General features: G+C 36.1%; 5 protein-coding genes across 5 annotated transcripts; 3 read left to right on the forward strand and 2 right to left on the reverse strand.

Moving 5' to 3' along the window:
- Positions 1–1,364: 1,364 nt before the first annotated feature.
- Positions 1,365–5,716, reverse strand: LOC108729507 (non-canonical poly(A) RNA polymerase PAPD5). The gene is made up of 8 exons (XM_018458660.1): positions 5,015–5,716; positions 4,235–4,405; positions 3,673–4,030; positions 3,415–3,561; positions 3,141–3,334; positions 2,898–3,051; positions 2,546–2,684; positions 1,365–2,400 (listed from the first exon to the last, which is right to left on the reverse strand). The coding sequence occupies exons 1-8, from the start codon at positions 5,596–5,598 to the stop codon at positions 2,192–2,194; spliced, it is 1,956 nt and encodes a 651-aa protein (XP_018314162.1). The 5' UTR covers positions 5,599–5,716; the 3' UTR covers positions 1,365–2,191.
- A 3,038-nt stretch (positions 5,717–8,754) lies between these two features.
- On the forward strand, positions 8,755–9,772 carry LOC108729486 (mitochondrial inner membrane protease subunit 1). The gene is made up of 3 exons (XM_018458633.1): positions 8,755–9,143; positions 9,237–9,434; positions 9,573–9,772. The coding sequence occupies exons 1-3, from the start codon at positions 9,042–9,044 to the stop codon at positions 9,732–9,734; spliced, it is 462 nt and encodes a 153-aa protein (XP_018314135.1). The 5' UTR covers positions 8,755–9,041; the 3' UTR covers positions 9,735–9,772.
- Positions 9,773–10,637: 865 nt separating this feature from the next.
- LOC108729501 (trans-1,2-dihydrobenzene-1,2-diol dehydrogenase) lies at positions 10,638–16,594 on the forward strand. The gene is made up of 5 exons (XM_018458652.1): positions 10,638–10,683; positions 12,874–13,078; positions 13,572–13,863; positions 13,938–14,338; positions 16,197–16,594. The coding sequence occupies exons 2-5, from the start codon at positions 12,874–12,876 to the stop codon at positions 16,298–16,300; spliced, it is 1,002 nt and encodes a 333-aa protein (XP_018314154.1). The 5' UTR covers positions 10,638–10,683; the 3' UTR covers positions 16,301–16,594.
- A 1,807-nt stretch (positions 16,595–18,401) lies between these two features.
- On the forward strand, positions 18,402–23,687 carry IntS2 (integrator complex subunit 2). The gene is made up of 5 exons (XM_018458649.1): positions 18,402–18,685; positions 19,356–21,448; positions 21,576–21,780; positions 21,866–22,172; positions 23,094–23,687. The coding sequence occupies exons 1-5, from the start codon at positions 18,402–18,404 to the stop codon at positions 23,544–23,546; spliced, it is 3,342 nt and encodes a 1,113-aa protein (XP_018314151.1). The 3' UTR covers positions 23,547–23,687.
- A 130-nt stretch (positions 23,688–23,817) lies between these two features.
- On the reverse strand, positions 23,818–25,501 carry AP-2sigma (adaptor protein complex 2, sigma subunit). Its single transcript, XM_018458653.1, has 4 exons — positions 25,385–25,501; positions 24,902–25,051; positions 24,660–24,833; positions 23,818–24,345 (listed from the first exon to the last, which is right to left on the reverse strand). Exons 1-4 carry the CDS (start codon positions 25,385–25,387, stop codon positions 24,244–24,246), a joined length of 429 nt encoding a protein of 142 aa, XP_018314155.1. The 5' UTR covers positions 25,388–25,501; the 3' UTR covers positions 23,818–24,243.
- Between the last annotated feature and the right edge of the window lie 164 nt (positions 25,502–25,665).

Genomic DNA, 25,665 nt, shown 5'->3' on the forward strand with positions numbered 1-25,665 from the left:
CTGATCGCGTTACGTTCGTTACACATTATTGCTTATTTAAAAATATACTCACACAAATATAAATATACATGACTATCAAAATTTTTGGAAAATACAGAGTATTATATTGCTATCGAGAGAAGTTTACAAACGGTCTAGCTGGTCTTAAATGATAGCTATATATGAGGTAAAATCGCTTCCCTTAATTAAAAACATACAAACGAGAAATAATTTAAGATCAGATATCGACATCATTCATATTTATTAAACTTTTCATCTTTTTTTGGCGTTTCTTACAGACGATCCGGGAAATTCGATAAATATGAGTGATCACGAAGTTTCGTTATCAAACCTTCAATGATTACGAAATTCTGATATTTATAAAAAACACGTAATTTGTTGAGGATCACTAAGATATAATAGTTTACAGTTTTTAAAAATGTAGTATGGCTTTATATAATGCTTTACAATAACATTTAAATTATATCTATATATATTTATATATATCTTTAAGCAATTGACAATTTAATTATTAAATTCAATCACAGCTTACAATATTACATATGAAAGAGCTTTTAAGTTAAATAATATACACGGAATATTGGGTGTTATATATAATTTAAAAAGATATCAAAGCTCTAAACATCCTCAATTCACGTGGCTAAATTAAACAGGTTACAAGGATAAATCTTTACATCGCACATTAAAAGTCGTTGAACACAAAAATGCAGTAGCACCAGAAAGAATTTTGATCTGATGTCATTGAAGAGATTTGCTTGCGGTAAATACTTCTGTCTTATTAATTATTGCGTCGACGGAATGTAATGTTTGATAGTGAGCTATGTCTACCACAATTGAAGAACGTAACATACGGAGTTTTTTAAGTAATGTCAAGGCCTTTTCGCGTATTGTCATATACACAAGTTTCATCAAATGCAATGTAAGATTCATAAATATCAGATTCTTCGTTTTTTCCCTTTGTATAATACAAACGTATTTTTTATTTTAATTATCTGATATAAAAATAATACATCATTGTTCAGAGGATACTAAGGATTATGAGCTAACATTAAGAAACTGGCGTCTCTGTACAAAAGAAAATAGATAAAGCTAGTTTGTAAAAAAAAATTGTTGCTACGAAATAGACTGCAAAGATTCGAAGCGTTGTCATCACTTTGTCTCAGCAATAAGTTACTTTTTAAAAAATATTGTTATTCAAAATTTTATTGTTTTTTCTACCATCGTATTATTCGCGCGTAAACCTGAAATTTTATTAAAATCTGAAAAACATACCAAAATCTTTCAACAACGATATATTTATGCTTTGTAGAGAAAAAAAAAACAAAAAATAGTATACTTTTAAATAGATATGGCTTCATCCACAAATTTTTATGATAAAATCACTATAATAAACACTATTTTAGATATTTATAAGTTAAAAAAATTTAGTAGGTAACTCTTAGACTTACTTCTCTATGTTTGATGAGATGTATATTACAATATGTACATTAGATAAGTGCCAATATCACCAAATCTGCTGTCACCCTCTTTTTATAAGAATATAGTTTCATATAGAAAACTAAGTTTTTAGTTGTCAATATCGGCGTGTTTTAAAGTTTTATGTGTTGAGAAAAACGTATATAACTTATTATCGTCTGTATACTATTCGCACTTTAAATGTATTACAATATGTTACTTATCATGGTTGTGAACACAATTACTATTCGACGATGGTAATGATAAATTTTGCAATTTTTTTATAGACAACGATAATAAAGTGTTATTACACCGGGTACCGTTTATAATCTGTGCAACGAAAATGAAATATAAATAGATCTTATCTCAAATTTCCATTAGGAATTCTGTACGTCTTTAATGTATAACCTTTTACGTACAGAGCAAAATATACAGTTCTGGCAAATGGGGAGGAAAAAAGAAATGTATATATATGTATATATGTATAGCTACTGCTTGGGCATTCTTGTTCTGCACAAGAATCGTTAAATTTCCAAACTGTTGGTTCTCTCAGAACCGTAAACGTTGTGCCCTTCTGTACATTGAATTGAAACTGAAAGCGAAGAGAAGTCGCGTAGGATGATTCAGTTATTACGATAACCGACCATTAATTGCTGTCTTTCTATCACACAGTTATGATATTGAGCTCGCTACTTAAGTGACGGAAGTAATATCTGAAATTATTGTGTACGTTTCATCACCGTACACAATCTCCGGTTCCACGTTGCATTGTGCATTGTTTTTTCCTCTTCATCGAATGTGGCCTAGAGCTTGGACTGTGACTAGTATTGTTATTATTGTTATTGTTATTTCCATTACTGTGGAGTGCGTGCTTGACTTTATTCTGACCGACTATATTGTTGTTGATGCGATGATAGTTGCCTTTGAAACTCTGTTGGTGATTGGCTGCAACAAAGAAACATCAATAAAAAATAGCACGTGTCAAATGCGAAAGATATCATCGAACGTTATGTATTATGTGTAATCGAAATCTGTTATAGCAACTTGATAATATACACAAGTAGCAAACAAAATCGGTTAATTGTCGTACCATGAATGGTTGCTTTGAATGCTTTCCTTCCAGAATAATTGTGGATTTGATGACTATTATAAAAGTGCCTATCTTTGTTTTTGTCATTTTCGCTCTTCCCACCAGTGTTCGGAGAATTGCCACGACTACACTCAGAGTCCTTAGAGAAATATGTACATAAATTCAGAATTAATAGCGATCCTATGTATTATCATACAGCAATATATCATGGAGGGCTTTAAACTCTTTTCAATATATTATAGGATGTGAAATAAAAACAAGTAAATTAAAATATATATATATATGTACACACAACAGAAATTAATGTGTATAAAAATAATAACGAAGATATTTTTCTAATACGTTTATGTACCGTATCACTAGCAGGAGCTGAAAGAGTGGATGCATCAGAACCAGTTGAGCTTGATAGAGAATCTCCTTCGCTTACGGGTAAGAGGAATGTTTCTTTAATCCACCTACGATAGTATATTACTTCATCGGTCACACGGATTATTCTTCCCAGTATGCTGCGTATAATGAAAGAATCATTTATTATAATTTACATGTTGTACAGGATAAAAAATGGAATAGAAGAAACAAATAATAAAGATCTCACCTTACTTTACTGGCGTCATTGATTAAGATATTTGAGGGATTGGCCGCTTGAGAGAGAATACAATAGGCCCAATTAAATGCACTCTTTACATACAAAGCACCGTAACTACTACGGCCGATATCGTTCCCAGGTGTGAGTGGGTCTTCTATGCATAATAGAGATGGTCGATGACCATCTATCATATCTCGTTGAATCTATTAATAAACATGTGAATTAGTATCAAAAATACTGATGATATAGAACCTCTATAATGTAATATAAATATAAATTAGACCTCTTCTTTCGATATATATTGACCACCATCCTTTATGCGAATGCCAGTCTTAACATAGTTGAACTTTCTCCCATACAGCTCCAGAAATTCAATCAATAACACTCCCAGATTGGTATTTGGACAATGAATATCCTTTCTCGGATGTAACTGTAATAAATCAAAATCTTGATTCGACAACGGCAATTGATTTCTCGAGGAAGTTGTCACAATAATAAACGTGATTCCAGTAAACATGTTAGCAACAACAATTATACTCACTTGTAAAAAACTGATGGTCATGAGTATTAAACTGTATGAAGAAATACCGCCAGTGAACACTTCGTTAAGATCTCTTTGTAGTAGAAATTGCTTTAACACCATGACTAGCTTCTCCAGAACCGGATATTGCCTCTTATAGGAATTTATCAACTCTGCGGACTTGACGCCGTTATTCATGTTGAAACTAATGTCTACCTTAATTTCACTTTCCTTATCGGTCAGTTTGACGATCGGTACGCTAGCCTTATCCAACACTTTAATAGAAGATGGCTCAGCGATATTTCGATCTAGTAAAGCACGTTCCAAAGTACGTAATGGAAGATTTGTCCACATCCCTATTACTACCAAATCTATATCACTGTAACAATAGGAAAGTCTCTATATGTTTGAGAATACTTTACATGAGTCTTTGGTAAACAAATATTCCTCTCAGACCGGATTATTTCATCTTTTGCTAAATCTCACTTATTCATCCATTAGGTAAATTATTACATAGTTTATCCAAAGGTGGGACAATCAGTTTTGTTTATGGATTTGTTTACAAATGCATAAAGATACGTACCTTGTAGGCAAATATAAACCAGTGCGAAAGCTACCAAATACTTCGACTTTAGAGTCTGGCCAGAGATCATAAATTACATTTTCTATCCTTTTTACAACTCTCAATCTTAATACATGCTCTTCGTGCGAGGGACACATGTATGAAAAAAAATCTTCTATTTCCTCGTGTAATCTAAACAAACATAATCTATTCAATGTCCAGTATCAACATCTTTAAATTGATGTAGAAATAAAATATGCAAATATAAAAAAAATCCTAATAAATACGATCTCTAAGAACTTTAAAAATAGAATTTTCATCTGAATTTGAGACATCTTTGTGAAAGATACTTGGCATGCCTTGTCCTTGAATTTATAATACAATAATGTATCTCTTAGATACATGAGATATGTTTACAATTTCTTATACTAGTCAACAATAATGACAATAATTTTTTGTAGCTATTTCCGAGCTTTATTTGTAAATCTACAGAGAGAGAGAGAGAGAGAGAGAGAGAGAGAGAGAGAGAGAGAGAGAGAGAGAATGAGTGAGTGTGTATATAAAACGTCATATACAGGAAGGCTCCTCTCCTCTTTCTCGGAAATGACAAATTTAAATCCCAAAAGATTGCTATTACCCCCGGACTACTCTTCCTTCGACATCCTGCCAAGTCCTCAATACCACCTGCAGGCATTTGGGGCACTTTGTTCAAGCGGACGGCCAACATAACCTAACAGACAGCCATATGGACCGGGTAGCGCAATCCCTCCGGGTCGATGATGTGGAGCTGGATATACTCACCCGATTGTCCCCATGGAGTAATGCTTGTTGGTCACACGCCACGGACAGCCACCGTACTCGCCCACAAGGGCGTCATAATTGTAGTTCATGCCGTAGGTGCTCGCCCGATTTTCGCCTTTCCTGCGGGACGGGTTGTAATAGTAGTTGCAGGCATTGTGGGGCACGCGGTGCTCGCCATTGCCATTGCCAGTGGCACCGCTGTGAACGGCGGACGTAGCTCGTCCGTTGCCGTTACTACCGTTCGGTCCATTGCTATTGTTGCCGGCATTGCCGCCAATACCGCTGCCATTGTTACCAGCGCCGAAGCCGACACCGGCGTTGGCGGTGGTGCTGTTGGATGACGACGTCGGCGTGGTGCTGGCTGCGGTCGTCGCCGTCGTTGTTGCCGTCGTCGTCGCTGCCGCCGGGCTCGTGTCCAGCGCGAGAAAGTCCTGCTGCAGCCGTACGCCCATCGCATTACTCGTGTTCGCGTCGTTACGCAGGGTCAGAACGTCAAGACCCTTCTCGGCCTCCCAAATGTGTAACCAAAGGTCCTTGGCAGGGCCGTACTGCTCCGGTTGGTACCAACCGATGGTCGGATCCATTAAATTGGCGCCGTTGGACGGGGGAACTCTCTTTGGTCTCCTCCGTGCGTTCGTATATGTTTGTACAAGCGTGTGTATATGTATATATGGGGTGTGTGTATGTGTGTGTATGTGTGTGTGTGTGTGTGTGTGTGTGCGTGTGCGCGCGTGTGCGTGTGGCGCGCGCGAGTTTCCGACGCTGTGCGTGCGTGCGTACGTTGTATGTGCCGTACCGTGCCGTGCGTACGAGCGGTCGTGGACAAACGGACAGCGAGCGGGCGGGCGAGTGGGCGAACGAACGCACCACGTCGCGTGTCACTCCCTGTGTCGCTCTCGCGCGCGCGCGCGCGCGCGTGTCCGGCCTCCTCCCTCGTGCCACAGTAATCTATCCGGGGCTCTCGGCACTTGTCGCGATATCGTGCACCGTGATATTCGCTCTTCGTAGACGGTCGGGTCGGTCAGCAAGTTGATCGGCAGGCTTGGCGGACGATCTTTCGATCAGTCAATCGTAACTGATCGTAACCTGCCAAGGATATCAAACTAAACGAGATTCATACACGCACCACGACCGCGGAGCACGACGGAACCGAGTGTAAACCCGAGATTCGCCGACGGCGCCCGATTACCGCGCCGATTAAAGGGGTGATTCTCGTGATATATATCGCGACACGCGACGCGCCACACCGCAGTCGCAGGCATCGTCGTAGCACGTAGTCGGATCGCGCTCCGATTCGCGCAAGCTATCCGTGCAAACGCGCCCATTGCAGTCCGCAGATCTTTTTCGCGAGAATCCGATGAAGGATGTTCGATAAATATTTCAACGTAATACAAAAATTATGAAAAAATTACAAATTATTCTAAACCATATTTATAAGTAATACAACGAATTATTTTTAGTGACGATTTATCATTTAGATCATAAATAAGTTATTTCAAAATAAAAAATAATATTTTAATTGTAATCCGTGCTCTCGTAGAAATGTATGGAAATGTATTTATTATAAAATAAATAACAAAAATTTTTTTCAACTTTTTAGTATAAGTACTTTATGTATTCAAAATTATTTATGGAATTCAGTAAATAAACAAAATATTTAATTGTTTAAAATGTTTGTAATTAATTTATTTGTGCTAAATTTTTATAATTAATTGGTGAATCGCAATAAATAAACTTTACATGAATTATTTTGAATACTCAAAGTTCTTATACAAAAAATTGAGATTTTTATTATTATTTTTAAAATTGTAATTTATAGCAATGAAAATAATAACCAATAAAGTAAATAAATTAATGAAAAGATGTTCAATAAAAACAGAATGTTATAAACAATTTTCATACAGTTTATTTAAAGTATAAATATTAATATATGACTAGGTTTACACGGTTCGATTTACGCCGAAGTTATAACATATAAACGTAGTCTATATGCTATATATGTCTATCAAACATCCTGAATAGGAGCTAAGAATATTATATATCATATATTTTACTTCTTTCATTAACATATCTCTCATTGTCAGAAAGTTGAAGAGAATTGTAGCCTCGAGACACACACATCAAAATGAATGGAAATTGGAAATAAAAATTTTTTAATATCTTTCAATCTCTATGAAAATAGTGATATAAATTTTAATCCCAAAATTTTTACGACAATAAATCTTGAAGAGGATCCTAAAGTTATATCTATCCTAAAGTATTACCGATTAAACCATATAATTTTTGTATAACAATTACTTTTTCTCTTTTATAGATTCAAAAATCTTTTTCCAGAATTAAAGTATACGCGTTAATACGTGTCTGTGAGATGGAATCTATGCTGAGTATGACAAAAAATTTCAAATTGAAATCTTTCTTTCCATTTCTTACCGGCCTTAGACTTCATCCAATCAGAAAAATTACGATCACGTGACACTTTGCGTATCATGGACCTCTGTTACACGGTACGATTAATTGGATTTAATAACATCTGTAATTATGAAATTGACCAATCATAGCTATTCCTCGGAAGAATGGACCGACTGTGATTGGCCAGTTTTATAACTACGGATGTTATTAAACCCGATTAAAGGTGCAGCCACAATAGAAGGAATAAGGAATAAAGATTTCAACCTATCAGAATCCATGTAATCCGGTGTATCTGATATCTGATAAGTTGAAATCTTTATTCCTTATTCCTACGGGTGCCATTACATGAGCGCGAAAACACGGAAACGCGCAACCAATCAGTAATTGATAAAACGCGAAACCATAACAGCGGATCGCTTCTGATTGGTTACGCGTTTCCGCGCTTATGTAATGGTACCCTAATTCCTTATTCCTTCTATTGTGGCACCTTCAGGGTGCCGTGTAAACGAGGTTCTACACCGGATCTACAATAGGGTTTTAAGCCATAAGAAATGGACGAATCACAGTCGATTATTCTCCTCGGATCCAACTGTAAGGGCCCTGGCACACAAAAAACTTAAAGCAGTAAGACGTAAGGAAATCAACATATTGGATTCGCTACTGCTTATGTTATGGCCTTATGGACTCTACTGTGATTGGTCAATTCGCTTACTGCTTACGTTTTACTGCCTTAAGTTTTTTGTGTGCCAGGGCCCTAAGTCCGGATTTACAATAGGTGTTTTAAGACGTAAGCCGTAAGAAATTGATCAATTACAGTCGAATTCGAGGAGAATAATCGACTGTGATTCGTTCATTTCTTATGGCTTAAGGCTTAAAACTCTATTGTAGAGCCTGGGTAATTGGTCAATTTCTTGCGGCTTAAAGCTTAAAATCCTATTGTAGATCCGGGGTTAAGGCCATCACACGTACAAAAATTTTAGACGTAATTGTAAGGTCGCAAACAAATCAACCAATCACAATCAAAATTAAGATCTCGCGTTTTTAAATGCTCAACTGTGATTGGCCGATTTGCTTATGGCCTTACGATCACGACTAAAATTTTTGTACGTGTGATGGCCTTTAGAGTTGGATCAGAGTACAAGAACTGACCAATTACAGTCGAGTATTCCCCTGTTACAGTCGAATGACAGTCGTGACCTATTTTTAGCGAATAGTAAGGTCACGATGCTCGACGCTCGACGCTTGACGTTCCCATGTAATGGGAGCTTGCAGGTTTGTCGCGTCGCATGCTCCAACATGTTCCAATGTGCTCCTACCATAGCTCCTACTCACTCCAACGCGCTTGATAGAGTGAGTAGGAGCTATGGTAGGAGCATATTGGAACGTGTTGAAGTATGCGACGCGACAAACTTATATTCTTTTAGCTATGTTCTTATACCATGGATTTCCTAACCTCAATAGTCGTCAATTTTATCGTTTAGTATTTCGGTTCACGGAACAGAGCAACACTTTTTTTTCTGCCAAATATTTTCGTTTCATACAAAAACGCGTCAAATGTACGCGATTCCGGTAAAACGGACGAGGAGAAGTGATCTCTTTTCGTTGATTCTTTGTCATAATGCTAAAGCTGAACAAATTTGTGGCTAAGGTCATTCGTGGCTTCACGCAATGTGCATGTGTGACATACTGTGTGTACGAGTATGTGGGCGATATTGTCGTGGTAAGGATGCGATTACGCATTTTTTCTTATTTATCATTATCTGATCTGATGCCTTTCACTTTGATAATATGATTATTGCTGATGTAATTACAGTGCAGTGGTCCATCCATGGAGCCTACTTTGTACACTAATGACGTCTTACTTCTGGAACGAATATCAGTTAGATTGCAAAGGCTTGAGAAGGGGGACATCGTCATTTCCAAATGTCCCAACAATCCGGAGCAGAATATATGCAAGCGAATCATAGGCCTGCCTGGCGACAAAATAAGGAATGGCTTCATCATAACTACGGTAAATTATCAGGACATATTTTGATGTTTTTTGTCTCTAGAGAATTACTTTACATCTTGTTCCTTCAATTAATAGTTTTACATGAATTACAGAGAGAAACATATTGATAAGATGTACTGATGAATTATTTTCTTACAGATACCTTACGGACACGTTTGGCTGGAAGGTGACAACAGAAATAATTCTACAGATTCACGAGTATATGGACCAGTACCTCATGGATTATTACGTGGACGAGCTTTATGTAAAATACTTCCTTTGAGAGATATAACTATGTTTACAACCAAATATGCAACTTAAATTATTTTTTATATATATATATAATAGATATTTTTATTAATTGAAGATCGCAAGAATATTCACTTAATTATATTTTAGTTAGACTAGATTTAAGAAAATAAAAAATTCCTAATGTATTATATACAATTAGTGGCATAAAAGCATTGTTAGCAGATTTTTGGAAAAAAAACAGTATATTAAAAATTAAAGTTATATTTTTTTATATAGCAAAATACAGAGGAAAATTTTGTTGAAATTTTGACTGTTCTTTAAAAATCCCACGATACAAGCGAAGGATTAATACATAAATGATTATCTGTAAAATTTTACATGCTTGGCACAATTGTAGCAAATAAATTGATCATCCCAGATAACCAAGCGTAATTAATCATATCGAGCAAATTAATGCACTGCGTGAGTGTTGAATAGTTGTTGCTTGTTTGCAGTCATATCAAGTATTTATCATACTAAGCAGCATGAATGATTATACAAGTATCTAGTTGATGCAATTTTGAAAACAAGCAGTCAGAAATATTAGTATGGTATGTTACTAACAATATGACGGCAACATGATGACTACAATTGATGATGAGGAAATATACTAATGTCAACAAGTTGCCGTCAATTTGCTGTAATCTGATGTCGAATTCACATAATTTACAACCTAAAATGCACAATGACGAAGCACTTTGGCTCGTATTTCTAGAAATTGATTGTCCGCAACATGACGGCAACCTTAGAGGCATTTGGCTATCTGGGATTATCAACAGTCAAAATAATTAAAACTTACAAAAATAGCACGCGGAAAGATACAAGCGTAATAAACAAAATGTTTTTTATGACTGTGGAGTATCACATTACAAGGTTGCTTGAAAGTCAATGAACAAGATTATCTCGACGTAATCGGCGTTTGCTTGCGAAACAGTTAGTATACTCCGAGACGTCGTGGTGAGTACTTCGTTTCTGCAACGTGAGTGCCAATTCCTTTACATTCGGTTGCATCTCGAATTAATAATCGATAGCATAAATATGTAGTTACAGTTTACAGTTGCTCCTCGATTGCTGATTCACTCTCCAAAATCGATCTACGTACCGTTTTGTAATTTTTGACGAGTCTCAAATGTATCTATTAGCGTTTTCGAGTGGAGTGGGTTTGAACCCGACCCGGTTCGATTAACCCATGTTTGACCCGAAAATATTATAACCTCGTCCAATCAGGGTACTTATCATGGAACAAAGTCGGAATGGATTCCGATCGGAATTATTCCGTTTTCTCCAGAAAACACAATAGAAATCTAGGGAATAATTGAATAATTTCGATCGGAATCCATTCCGACTTTGTTCCATAACAGGTACCCAAGGCTGCGATCCACTCGACGCTACAAACGCTTCGAAGCGCTTGTTTTGAGCGACCAATCAAAACAAAGAATTTTACGAATTGACTAATCAAAGAATGCTTCGAAGCGTTTGTAGCGTCAAGTGGACCGCAGCCCCAGAAATCAAAAGGTTTGTTCGCGTCGCACGCTCCAATCTGCTCCTGTTCATTCCAACGCGCTCCAATACGTTCGCGTCACCGGAACCAATATGGCGACTGGATGTTCGCGTCGCGTTAGAGTATACTCCATGGATCAATTAAGAGCACGCTCCATTTGCCTCACCTCAGAAGGTGGTGCGGTTGGGGCATGTTACGCACGCATGCGTAATGATTGAGAATGTGTAGTTGAGTGAAGTATTTCACTTGCTGCAAATGGCTGGTAATGGCTCCTGCACAAGATCATGAACTATTCATGGTATAGAACGACAGGACGCTTGTCCCAACTTGTCCTAAATCCGTTCGTGTCACCGAGCGTTGGGGCACATGAATCCAACTGCTCCAACCGCCATCTTACCGGTGATCCAAGTGCTCTCTGGGTTAATTTGGATCAAGCGACGCGAACAAACCTAAAGTAAAGCATGTGACGTCATCGATCCGACCCGGGATAGGTTCAAACTTACTTCACTCGAAAACGCTATATTACGACAGATTACGTTATAAGTAATCTATTTGTATATATAATGTCCTCGGCACATTGAACGCAGCCATTTTGTTCAACACGTTTTGGTTGTGATTCAACGTACTTTTATAGCGTTTTCGAGTGCAGAAAATATGTTCCAAAATTCACTGCCAGCGCTGAAAATCTACAGTCTACGTGTATATACATTTTCAGCACTGACAGTGAATATTGGAACACAGCCTGAGTAAACATGTTGAGACGTTGAATGCACTTGGGATTTTGGGACTGTTCAATGGACAATCATTCAGCAAACAAAATGGTTGCACAACAGTTGAGTCTGCTGAACGCACCCATATTCATATATGAAAAATTTTTACCGGGATATTTAATTATTTATCTTTGTTTTGTAATTAATAAGTACATAAGTATATTTATGCACTAGGCAGAGAAAGAAGAGCTTTTGATAAGCCCTTGGGCGCTAATTTTCTAAATATCGCAGTTCTGCTTATAGCTCAAAAGAGTATTTCATAAATAAAGATCTGCTATTGTATAAATATTAGATTTTTTTCATGCCTAATATAACACAATAATAAAAAAATAATACAAATTCACGTGGCGTCTAAAATTAATATTTTTAGACGTTATTTTAGATGTATATAGACGCCTCCGACATCTAAAGCCATGTATACACCTAGCGAACGAACACCGAACGAACAGTAAACGCAAAAGTTTATGTTATTATTTGTTACATAAAAGTCGCAGTACGTTAATTACTATGTGCAACGAACATCGAATTTAATCGAATGCTAGTATTCGGTACAATCAAGAAAAAGAATAAACTGTTCACAAACACAAACACAAACGTCCGAACATTCGCATTCGGTGTTTGTTCGCTAGATGTATACGCGGCTTAATAAGACATCTATCCGATCTCGCGTTCTCCCTGGGTACACATCAAAATGATTAATTAAATACACATATATACACACACATACACACGCGCGCACACACGCACACACACACAGTTTACATGTATCGTCGAAATTAAGATAAGATTCAATTAGAAAGTTACTATAGTTAGTATCCGTATCAAGTGTAATCAAGTGCACGATGTAAACTAGATCAATGCTAAACTGATAGAGCTTCTTCTTTTGTGAAAAATTTAGATGATAACTTTACGGTGGGGCATCGCTAGCGCAGGAAAGATTTCGCATGATTTTGTAACGGCATTGCGATCTTTACCAGCTGATGAGCATGACGTCATCGCCGTTGCGGCGCGGCAATTGTCACGTGCGAAGGATTTTGCAAAGTTGCACGAAATTAAGACGGTTTACGACGATTATGAGAAACTAGGATTGAACAAGAATATCGGTACATGATAATTGCGAACTGTATTAATAATTTTGTGCAATCATAATAAAATTTCACTGTGATATCCTGATGAAAAAAATTTCGTAATATAATATTTTTAAGAATTTTTCATACTTTAAATTGATATTTTTTGAAAAATATCCTAAATTTTTTTAGATTTTATAAGTTTTCATTGGATATTATAGAATGAAAAATCTTAAGATATTTTTGAATTCTAATGAAAAGAGAATTCTCATAATATTAAAAGAATTTTTCTATATTTTAAATTTATGGAGATTATTGAAAAAAAAGCTTTAAACTTAGACCTAATATATATATATAAATTTTAGAAAATATATGTAGATTCAACTTTCTCATCATTTCTGAAAAATGTAAATTTTTCTTGTTGAAGAGAATCAGAAAGTTTTCTAAAATTATAAAATTATATAGAAATTTGAAAAATTATTTGAAGAGCTCAAAGAAAAAATTTTCATTTTCGTGTATGTGTTTCAAGACATCGTATATATCGGAACGATTCACCCTCAACACTTCGACATCGCGATGCTTATGTTGAAGCACGGCAAGCATGTCCTATGCGAAAAGCCATTGACGATGAACCTAAAGCAGACCACTGAATTGATTAATTACGCTAAGAGTAAAAATCTATTCCTAATGGAAGGCGTGTGGAGCCGCTGTTTTCCCGTGTATGATGTTATTAGAAAGGAAATCGCGTCTGGTAACATAGGCGATATTCATCAAGTTATCATTCCCTTCGGTATCCAAATGTCTGATTTGGATCGGATAGCGTAATGTTTATTAATTGTTTTAGCAAACTAAAAGAAGCAAGGCAATGAATTAATTAATCAATCACAATTTACAGCTTGAAAGAGTTAGGTGGCGGAACAATTCTTGATCTTGGCATTTACTGTTTGCAATTTGTCTGCTTGGTATATGATAACGAAATGCCGGAGAGTATTAAGGCGGCTGGATTTCTGAACGAGAACGGCGTCGATATGTGCATGTCGGCTACTTTGACCTACAAAGGGAATCGCACCGCGACAATCATGACAAATGCGCTGGTCAAACTGCCGAATGAGGCGTATATTTGCGGTACCAAGGGTATGATAAAAGTGCCTGACAACTTTTGGTGTCCAACGAAGGTGGAATTGCCGAGCGGTACTGTACAGACATCGCTACCGAAATTAAAGCACGAGATGAACTTCACAAATTCCGCCGGGTTTTCCTACGAAGCTGTCGAAGTTCGTAACTGCATTTTGAAAGGTAAAACTGTCAATGTTCTAATCCGCCGGGAGTTTCTTATCTTTTATGAGTTACTTTAATAATCTCGAGAGGCAAACTGTGAAAACATATAATGGTATCTTGAATTGACGACAATTTTGTAATAATTGCGCTAAGATGATTCGCCATGACACAACAGCTTTGTCAGAAATTTCTAAATGATGTTTGTCAAAAATTATGAAATTGAAAACCGTATTATCAAAATTGTTAAAGTTGATGTTAACTTCATAGATGTTGATAGTCTCTCTTTGAATCTATAGGTTTTTCTCAAAGTCAATAACTAAATCTCCTAAATACAATTTTACTGCTCCTATGAGTAGAATTACACAAGCCTGCGAGGTTTGGTCCAATAAGATGTAGGAGTGATTTCCGACGACGATTTTTTTTGCGCTGAATCCGAATCTGCCGAATGGCCATAGAAATTGTTTAGCACGTCAAGATTTTGAGATATTATGACCTAAAAGTGCAAAAAAGCTTTTAGATTAGAATTTCTCAAAATCCTGACGTACTAAACAATTTCTGTAGTAAGATTCGTAATGACGCAAAAAATTACGTCGGAAACCACTTCTACATTTTAATGGACTTTTCAAAGTCTCATTTTCGCAGGCTTAGCTGTGTTATTTTCATTCATATTATCCAGTTGATTCTTTTGTACAGTACAAAAATATTTTATATCGAATCTATATTACTTCGACACACAATTGGAGCGATAAATTAAGTATAAAATATTTTTGTACTGTACACAAAAAAATCAACTTGATAATATGAATGATAATTTCACAATTCTACTCATACGAACCGTAGAATTCTAACTTATAGGAGATTTGACCGATTTTGATTTTTAAATTAAAAATTAAAATTTAAATTAATTACATTTAACTTTTAATTATATATATATATATATATATATTGACGATAGTTAATGTACGAGCGACTTTATATCATTTTTCCTTTGCGATTTGTTAAACAATGGAGATGAATTATGTTAATTTCACACCGAGGATGACCAATACTAAGAGTTGAAACGTCTATGACGTTTTATTTCAAATATATGGATTTACACACGACGAATCTGTGAATTGGCTTACATTGGCTTATTAGATGTCTATTTTGTGATTTAATCTCCGAAGCCTTGTGTCAAGATTAAGAACAGCTAAAATATTTTTCTCAATTATTGGATAATTTCTAAATTTAATTTGATAAATATGTCGCTAAGATAATTTGTCATATTTTTATTGTTTTGCCGAAATGCTGTAACGGGATTTCTAGGAGGCGAAAATTGAAATATCAAAATGTAAAGAAAGCGTATACGCTTCTTTTACGTTTCATTGGTTGTGTTCAGCAGAGAAAACAGCTTTGCAACTGTTGTAAAATTCTCAATATGATTGATTTATACATTTAGATCTATAAGGAACCAAAAGCAAGAACCGATCGTATTGAAGAATTTTACAACAGTTGCAAAGCTACTTTCTCTGCTGAACGCAGCCATTGTTCCAATTTTCGCCTTCTAGAAGTTTTGTTTACGCTTCTGTTACTCTCCCATTACATTCGACTCGTGATTATGCTCCAATTTTTATTTTCATCAAGATATGTCGAAATTAATTGAGCAAACAGTTATTAATATTTTAAAAAAAGTCAAGTTTCTGCATTTTTGTTAGTATAATATATCTGTATTGTATAATTACAGATTACAAAGATTATGCAACATTTTGTCATATAATTTAATAAACGTTGTCCTATCGGAGAATGATTTTACAGTAATAATAAAATTGATTTTTGTATAAATCGATATAATATTGAATATATTTTATGTTTAATCATTATGTTTAATTTTTCGCAGGTTTGATAGAAAGTCCAAAGATATCGCATGACACATCCTTATTGCTGGCAAAACTGGAGGATGAGTTGCGCAGACAATTGGGCGTTGTGTATCCTCAAGATTGAAAAATTACAATATATTTTAGAAATAAGATATGCATTCAATTTATATTATGTCATGTATAAAATATTCAGCCGTTACCGAGATCCGATTGTCTCAGTCTGCCGCAACTCGTCGGTTCGCGTAAAGGAGGCACGGCAGTGTCGCTGCGCTTGGCTTAGCGCCGAGACACTACCGTGTCTCCAGATATAAGTTGAGTTACTTTAAATTAAGGCTCCTTTGAGATAAATCGATCAATAAATTAATGCCTTTGTAAGCCATGCACTGGATCTCGGTGTGAAGTATTTCTTTTATTTGATTTATTTAATCTCTCGTACAAACTCCATTAATTTATTGATTGAGTCATGTATAAATTCAGAGAAAAAATTTTTTTCTGAATACAATTAGCTATATGCAAGTTGTAAAAAAAAGAAAAAAAGTCTTTCTCTAACTTCTTATTCTTTTAAATATATCGTTGGTAAAAACAGTTGATAGAGACCAATTGAGAACAATAGAATTTCTATCAGTTTGTGTCATCTTCTATAAGTTTATATCATTTTCTATCGTTGACCTCACGAACATTACATTCGGCCCGTGATTGTGTGCGTGTCATGATTGATATCTTAATTACTCTCAATTTGAAGCAGAACTTCAAATAATAAGTAAAAACGGGTCAATCTGTAGGGGCCCTCCATCTGCACCCCAGCCGATTATAATCGACCTATTTTCTATGCTTCCCGCGTACGGCGTGGACCTTCAAGGGACGTTCTAAAAATGGGCAGAGGATGTCTTACCTCTTAAGAACGTCCCTTAATAAAGTATGCTATGCGTAATTTTAGTTTTTTATTAATTATTATTTTTAGTACAAATATATGTATATTTTATTACATTTTTAAAAAATTTGATAAAATCTAAAATTATGATAAAATACAATTTAATTACTCATACATTCATAATATTTTATATAAATGAGCTAACATTGAATATGTTATAGTGTGTGAAATAATAAAAACTTTATTAAACAACGAAGATCCCGGTTTACGTTTCGACCTCCTTCGTTTCGGGTCCTCTTCAGTACATAAATTAATTACGCAAATACAAATACTCTTAATAAGGCTGCGTTCGGAAATATCACCCGGGTGCCCCCGTGTATCGTTCTATCCTTATTTAACATTGGATGAATAACAAGGATAAAACGATACGCGGGGGCACTCGGGTGATGTTTCCGAACGTAGCCTAAAAAAGTCGCATTTTGAAGACTGTGTGTAAATTTAAAGAGCGTTGTACACCCAAGGATTTCAATTCTTTCCCTCGGAAATTTTTACAAATTGAGAAATGACCACCTTTTTACATTAATGCTCATAGTCCGTGCGCGACTAAATCTTACGTCTGCCTATAACTAAATTTGACGAAACAGTCAATAACAAGGTGATTGATTCAAACAAGACATGAGTTTCAGCAAACCACCTTGTTATTGAATTGTAAAATTTAATAATAGAGAGAATGAAAATAATGTCGATGGTTCTAGCAATCGACAACTCTTTGTTATTAAATTGATATATAATAAATACAAGGGTTTGGTATGCTCGTGTCAGACCACTGCGCATTCCTACCACCAGAGAGCTATCATTTTTGCCTAAGTTTACGTCATATACATGTAGAGTCGGAACAAATCGGCCGCGATTTAATGACACAAGTTTTTCGACTGTTTCAATGAAATAATTTAAGTATAATAATTAAATTAATATTTTTTAACTGTTTTTATTTTATGTAATAATTTGAGTATTTAACTTTTAAATTACATTGTATTTAAATAATATATTTATTCAAAATGTTTTTATGTATGACTGTTATAAAGTCGTTCAAATTTGCCGCTCAATGTGACGTAACTTGGACAAAATCCCTGATTGGCGCTTTCAGAAATATGCACAAGAAGCGTACCTTCGTATTTATATCTGGGGAGTTCTCCGAACTCAACCATCATGCTCATGATCCGTACTGGCACTACTGGCAGTCTGGCTGCCTGGCAGTTGGCACCATGTCGCTGTACGGTTTTGTTGTTTTGTTTAGAGTATTTTAAAGCCAGAGCCAGTCCAGCAAGAGAATTGAGAGAAACGTGGAGGCGAGATGTATGAAAACACACGCGTATCGCCGCGAGTATTTACGGCGATACAGAATGTTGATATCAAAGAGCTATCGTTGTGCTCGCACAAAGAGATTAGGCCTATCCTACCGTGTTTGGTTAGGATGAGCCTCATCTCACCGTTGGACATAACGAAGGATTGCGTGGAAGGTAGAAAGCAAGTCCTGACGATATTATCTGGTATTGAATCTGTCAATTCTATTATCGCTCTGTTATCGATCGATTTTCACGCCCTCGAGACCGATGTTCGACAGGAGCAGCAGTTGAGGTTAAGATACGCATTCTGTTTTGTTTTTTTTATAATATATATAATATATCGATGACGAATCCTAGCTTTTTATTGCATTAATTTTTACACTTCATTTAAAAGTCATTATTATATTGAATGACAAAGGAGAGTAAATTTTTTTTACAACCTTTCGTTTTATTTCTACATTTTTAAATGTATTTTTTTCATGGAAAATGAAAATTTAACTATTACAATAATGACGCTGCACTAATATATATATATATACACACACACACACACACCGCAGGGTTGGAAGTTACTTTTTAAAAGTAACGCGTTACCGTTACCGTTATTTGCGGTAAAAAGTAACTCGTTGCCGTTACTCGTTACCGATTCTAAAAAGTAAAGTTTTTTTTTATATAATATTGAATATATATATATATATATATTCACAATATTATCTAAAAAGTTTTAAAGAGAGAGAGAGAGAATAAGTACGAATTTTCGAACAGTAAAGAAAATTACTATTGAGCTTAATGTTGAGGTATAAAAATCAGAGTGACTATTCCTGGATTATCACTGAATGAAATTTCTTCTTTATTGCATCCTTTATATCACAATGATTTTCAGATTCATATCGTTATATAACTTTTATATTTTGAGGTATAATATATGATTACATGTTAACATTCATCTATTTCTTTTTCAGACAGAAGCTCGGTAGTGTTCAACGAGATAGTGTGCTGGCCCAGTCCCTGCAGAGTGGCTTAGCGCTAGAATTTGAACGTAGTGAATCCATTCGTAGGATCAGATTAGTGCTCAGCGAGATCTTGTTCATAGCATCTCAGATACAGGAATTGCAGAAGAATCAAGAGTTTCAGGTCAAACAGTCAGATCTGTTCGACAATGCGGTCTACATGGAAGAGATAAGCTATGTCATCTGCATTGCACTCGCTGAACTGCCAACATTGTTATCCATCCTGGACATAGCAGAGACCCTTCTGCATGTCAAGCATGGTCCCGATATTATCTGTTGGATTGTCGCCAACAGTCCAGACAGTTTTTCGGAGGTGTGTGCGCATCTGATTGCTAACGGGGAACGACAGGAAGAATCTGCGTTAGGCAGGATTAGGACACAGGCAATCACGATGCTCTGTCAGATGAATCCGAGTCAAGCGCTGGCAATTAGAGCTAAATGCGTGGAGTTATGTCGGATGCCCGCTCTGGCTATCACTCTGAGCTTGGAGCATGAAAACGCAAATAGTTTGCAGCCCGAGAGCGATGTGGTTGCCTTTGTGTCTGGCTTGTTACTTGGCAGCGATCAGCAGGTACGCTCGTGGATCGCTATGTTCATTAGGAACGGACAGAAACGCAAGATGGAATCGCAGACGGCTCTGCAATCATTACGAGAGGAGCTGCTCAAACGACTGCAGACGATCGCGTCACAGAGCACGGACAGTCAATTAGCGGAGTCGCAAGTCGTGCAAGCGAGCGCGTTGCTCAGGCTCTATTGTGCTCTGCGAGGTATCGGTGGTATCAAGTTTCAAGATGATGAAGTTACAATGATCGTTCAGCTTCTGACATCGCATCCGCCGCCATCCCCCGCTGGTGTTAGATTCGTGTCGCTCGGCTTGTGTATGCTGATAGCATGCCCTTCCCTGATTGGGCATCACAATCTAGAGAAACGCAGCATCGAGTGGGTGCAATGGCTGGTACGAGAAGAGGCCTACTTCGAAAGCGCAAGCGGCGTTACTGCCAGTTTTGGTGAAATGTTGTTGCTGATGGCGATACACTTTCATAGCAATCAGTTATCAGCGATCTGCGAGCTGGTCTGTGCCACACTCGGCATGAAGATACCGATCAGGCCTAACAATCTCACGCGGATCAAACAAATTTTCATGCAGGAGATTTTCACGGAACAGGTGGTCACTGCGCATGCTGTTAAGGTACCAGTCACGGCGAATCTGAACGCCAATATCCCTGGCTTCCTACCAGTCCATTGCATCCATCAGCTGCTGAAATCACGAGCGTTCGCGAAACACCGGGTGCCCATTAAGAACTGGATATACCGGCAGATCTGTGCCAGTGTGCCACCATTGCATCCAGTTCTACCGGCTCTGGTTGAGGTCTACGTGAATTCTATCCTGATGACGAACAACAAGACGTCTGAGCACACAAACAAACCTATTACCGAGAATGAGATCTGTCGGGTGTTTCAGAACAGTGTGTTTGGGGCAAATTTCGACTTCAAGAAAAATCCCGTCAACACCATGCAGATAGACGCTGACAATATGGACATTGACACGTCGAAACCTTCGCTCACCTCCCAGTTATTACTGCTCTATTACCTCCTGCTCTACGAGGACGTGAGATTGTCCAATATGCACACCTTCATATCACAAGGCAGAAAAGTCAAGTCGTACTCGACGGAGTTTCTGTCTGAATTACCAATCAAATATTTACTGCAATTAGTCCAGCGGGATCAGATGAACTATGCCAGTTTGTTCTCACCGCTTCTTCGGTTACTGGCCACACATTTTCCTCATCTGTCTCTGGTGGATGACTGGCTCGACGACGAGATGATTAACATAGATTCCGTCATCGCGAGCTACGAAAGCATGAAAATCAGCGATATTGCGATCGTTGAGGCATTCAGCCACGTCAAAACTTGTCCATCGAGGACTGGTAGATTGTTGAGACAACTGATGACGCTGAAACCGACTGAAATCTGGCCTCACGCAGAATTGATAATACACTACTTCAAGAACATTCTTGACGAGCAAGTCCCTAGATATATACAAGGTACATTATTGTCTTAATAATTAATTATTAATAAGAGTTGACAATTATACATTAATGTTAATTAATCCATATAAGAGAGATTTGTATATTATTATTAAAGAACTACAGGAGGGTTTTTTAATTTCAGAACTTTATAAACAAGTGTGGCTCAGACTCAATACTGTATTACCGCGATGTCTATGGGTTCTTTCCATAAATGCGTTGCTAATAGAAAATTCAATAGTGAAAAATGTTTTTTTGACACAAGACAATATCGTACTAGATCCATTGCAAGTATTAAGATGTGATACGAGAGTTTTTAGATGCGCGCCGATTTTATCCGTAATCTTGAGGTAAGCTGAAAAAATTCTATTAAATAAAGTAAAACTAATTTTTTTTAATTTTTTCATAAAAATAATCAAATTTAACTGTTTGTAGGATCTTACAAGCTACATTAGCCGCCTCGCGATCTCAATTAGCCAGACATATGCTGGATAAACCTCTAACCGAAAAAATCGGACAATTGACGAGTGAAACAGAAAGAGAAGATTTGAGGATAGCCTTGGTGGCAGGTCAAGAAAGCGCAGCAGTACAGATTTTATTAGAAGCTTGTCTGGAGACAGAAGAAGACAAGAAAACTCCCGGACAAATGTGGTCCCTCCGGGAAATACGGAGTGTCGTATGCTCATACTTACATCAAGTATTCATAGCTGATCCATCTTTGGCCAAATTAGTCCACTTTCAGGTATTCATAATAAACTATAAAAAAATATTTTACAAGGAAGCACAGGGAAATGTCCTTTGATTTTGATAAGTTTTTAATATATTGTAATCTAGATAACAAATGAGGGATACATATTTTTTTTATAGGTGCCTATATGCGCTGTTAGGTAATGCACCCCTTTGAAGAAAATCGATTTTCTTTCAAAACAAATATTATTGAAATACTATAAAAAATTAACAGAAATTTTGAAATAAACGCTAAATGGTTTAAGAGTACTTTATGATAAAAAAATAATTTTCCACGTCCCTTATTTTTGTCAGACAACATATCAAAAGTTCATCAAAATCGAAAGCATTACTTCCTTGTGTTTCTTTGTTAGTAACATAAATTATATATAATAGATATTATATTTAATCTAATTTCCTTATTTTTCAATTAATCAATTGGAGATCAATGCCTTTAATGATTTAGCTGGGTCTTAAATGTTTATATATTTCTATGTGAATTTGTATACTACGTATGTGTAGTTCTTCAAACTGCGCGCCGAAATAATTTTTCGGTCTTGAAATGCAAACTCTACTGAGCTATCGCAGTAATAAATATCACAAGTTAAATTGATCAGAATTTAACAATTCGATGTTCATAAGCATCTTAGAACGATCTTAATAATGCTGAATAACATGTTAAAATCTGTAAATAAACCGAAAAGTCATTCCGGCACGCAGTTTGAAGGATTACATACGTAGTATATAAATTCACACAAAAGTATACAAGCACTTAAGACCCAGCTAGACCATTAAAGGCATTGATCTCCTCCTATTGGTTGTGTACCCACATGTATGGTCCTATAAGATTCTTAATTTAATCGTCAATTATCCAAATATCATTAATTCTAATTAATTTTAATGTATGATTCTCATGATGGATATTTTTTTTCTATAGGGTTATCCTCGAGAATTGCTCCCGATCACGGTTTCCGGAATTCCGTCTATGCACATATGTCTCGACTGGATCCCAGAATTATTGTCACAACCCGAATCAGAGAAACAAGTATTCGCCGTTGACTTGGCTTCACATTTGGCGATTCAATACGCTCTGCCGAAAGCTTTAAGCGTTTCTCGATTAGCAATTAATACACTGATAACGCTTTTGGGCGTGTTATCTGCCGAGGATCGAGTTGTTCTCTTCATGCCAGTGTTATCGTCATTGACACGGATATGCTTAGCTTTTCCTCCATTGGCAGAGGACATCACGGGACTGTTACTGCAGCTTGGCAGGGTTAGTACGGCTCAAGCAGCACTGGGTGATAAAGCAGCGGATCTGTTATGTCAAGAAGTGAACGCGACATTTTGCACGTTACTGCAGAAAGCTATATTACAATCGCGAGTTTACTAAATTATGACTTAGTTGTATTATTTGTACATACATAAATCTGTATTACTTATCCATCATTGTAAAGCGATTTTCAATTTTATAAGCTACTTTTTTTAATCGTATACGAATTTGAAATATCTTTGATACATTTTGTAGCATTAATAGGACTGTATTGTTCGATCATTTGTCAGACAAGTGTATACAAGATTATCAATTAATATTGTTTCTCTGTATCTAATACATCTTTTCTTATAATTATAGTATATTATTTATATATGAGGGTGTTGCGTGCATATTTATTTTGAATTGAAATGTAATTACAAAAAAATTGTATATACTACGTCCCTACGTCCCTCTTGTCTTTATAGAGACAAAAGCAATTTCTATAGTGAGAAAATGAAATACAATAAAGAGAGAGCATTTCACATATTTACAAGGTTTATTACATGTTTAAAACACAGACTATATACTTTCTATCTTCTTTTTTTGTGTTTACAAGTTTGTCATGTTTTGAGCACTGTTATTACCTTTTTTGTAAGTCTTAACGCAAAATATTATGTAGACATCCTACATCTAGCGTTCTTTTCGTGAAACAAATGATGTCTTTACATGGAGTATTTATATGCATGTCTTAGCAACATAATCTACACAATATGGATGTATATTCAGTCGGACACTTATTTAGATCATGCATTTATTAATATATAAAGGCGAGAGCTTATTCCAAGGAATTTAACATCAAGAGTTGCTTCAGCACTTTAGTTTGGCTCGTCTCTCTGATCTCGCCAGCTAAAAACATTTCGTCCACAACAGTGTACACCTAAAATACATTTGTCATAACATATCAAATATACAGTTGAGTAATGATAAGGTAATAAAATAAAACTATGTTAATCAATGGATTCTGCGCACCGAACGCGGCAATGCTTGTTATACAGCAAAACATAATGCAGTAGTCAATCTGTTTCTTAGGAGCTGTAAGGTTATTGGCTACTATATATTATCTTGCTGTGCTGCAAGCATTTCTATGTCCAGTATATAAGAATCGTAAGATAATGAAATTAATAATTCTCACAAACTTCATTCAACTTATAAAGTTAAAAATGTGTCACTGGAGACAGAGGAGAAAAGTACCTTGTAAAAATTAAAGACTAAATCCAACTCGCATACATTGTGAAAGTATTCGTTCAACACCTCTACGAAATTATGTATCGCTTCCAAGTAACAGAGATTGTTGTCGTTAACATCGACGCAGATACAGAAATACAAGCCTGCATATCGCCTGTATACTATCTTGAAATTGCGAAACTGGAATATATTTAATGTTTAATGACATTACATGTAAATATAAGAACGTTTCATTTTATCAAGCCAACCTCGACAAAATTTGTATGCTTCGCATCTCTGACAGTGACCACAGCATGAACTTCCTCTATCAACTTCTGCTTTTCGTCATCGTCAAAATTCATGTACCACTTCGCTAACCTAGTCTTACCGGCTCTATTTTGTATAAGGATAAATCGTATCTATAAAGAATAAGCATTCGAAGCTTAATATTCTTATTCTTGTTATTTAGATATTATTTAATCATTTGCATCAAGTGTGAAAGTAAAATAATTATTAATATATTTCTTTATTTTTCGATAGGTGAATTTTTTTCGATAAGCGAATATTTTGATTTTTTAATGATCAAATATCACAGCATATTACAGTCAAGTTTGTCAAAAAAGTAGTTGAACCACCTGACAGAATAAAATGTCAATTACAGAATGTCAAGAAAAATAATACTTTTGATGTATTTTTATCGACTCCAATAAAAGCTATCAATCTCATTTGAAATTAAATATTTTTATACATACCATTTTAAAAATCGTTTTAGTACTTGATGAAATATCTTACGAAATTTTAGTAAACATAAAATCCTATCAATTCCCCGCCTACTGATCTGACTGATCACGAAGTAACGAGTTGGACAGTTGAACCGAGTTTGGACGATATACTTAAGGTGCATTCACAAGCGTGCAAGCAAGCGTCAAGCATCAAGCAACAACCAATCAACGAGACGACATTTTTTATGTACGCCACTGTAAATATCGCCTCGTTGATTGGTTGCTTGACGCTTGCATGCTGTGTCCAGTCT

This window comes from Mycetomoellerius zeteki, unplaced genomic scaffold (genome assembly GCF_001594055.1).
Source record: "Mycetomoellerius zeteki isolate Tzet28-1 unplaced genomic scaffold, Tzet1.0 scaffold74, whole genome shotgun sequence".
Lineage (NCBI taxonomy): Eukaryota > Metazoa > Arthropoda > Insecta > Hymenoptera > Formicidae > Mycetomoellerius > Mycetomoellerius zeteki.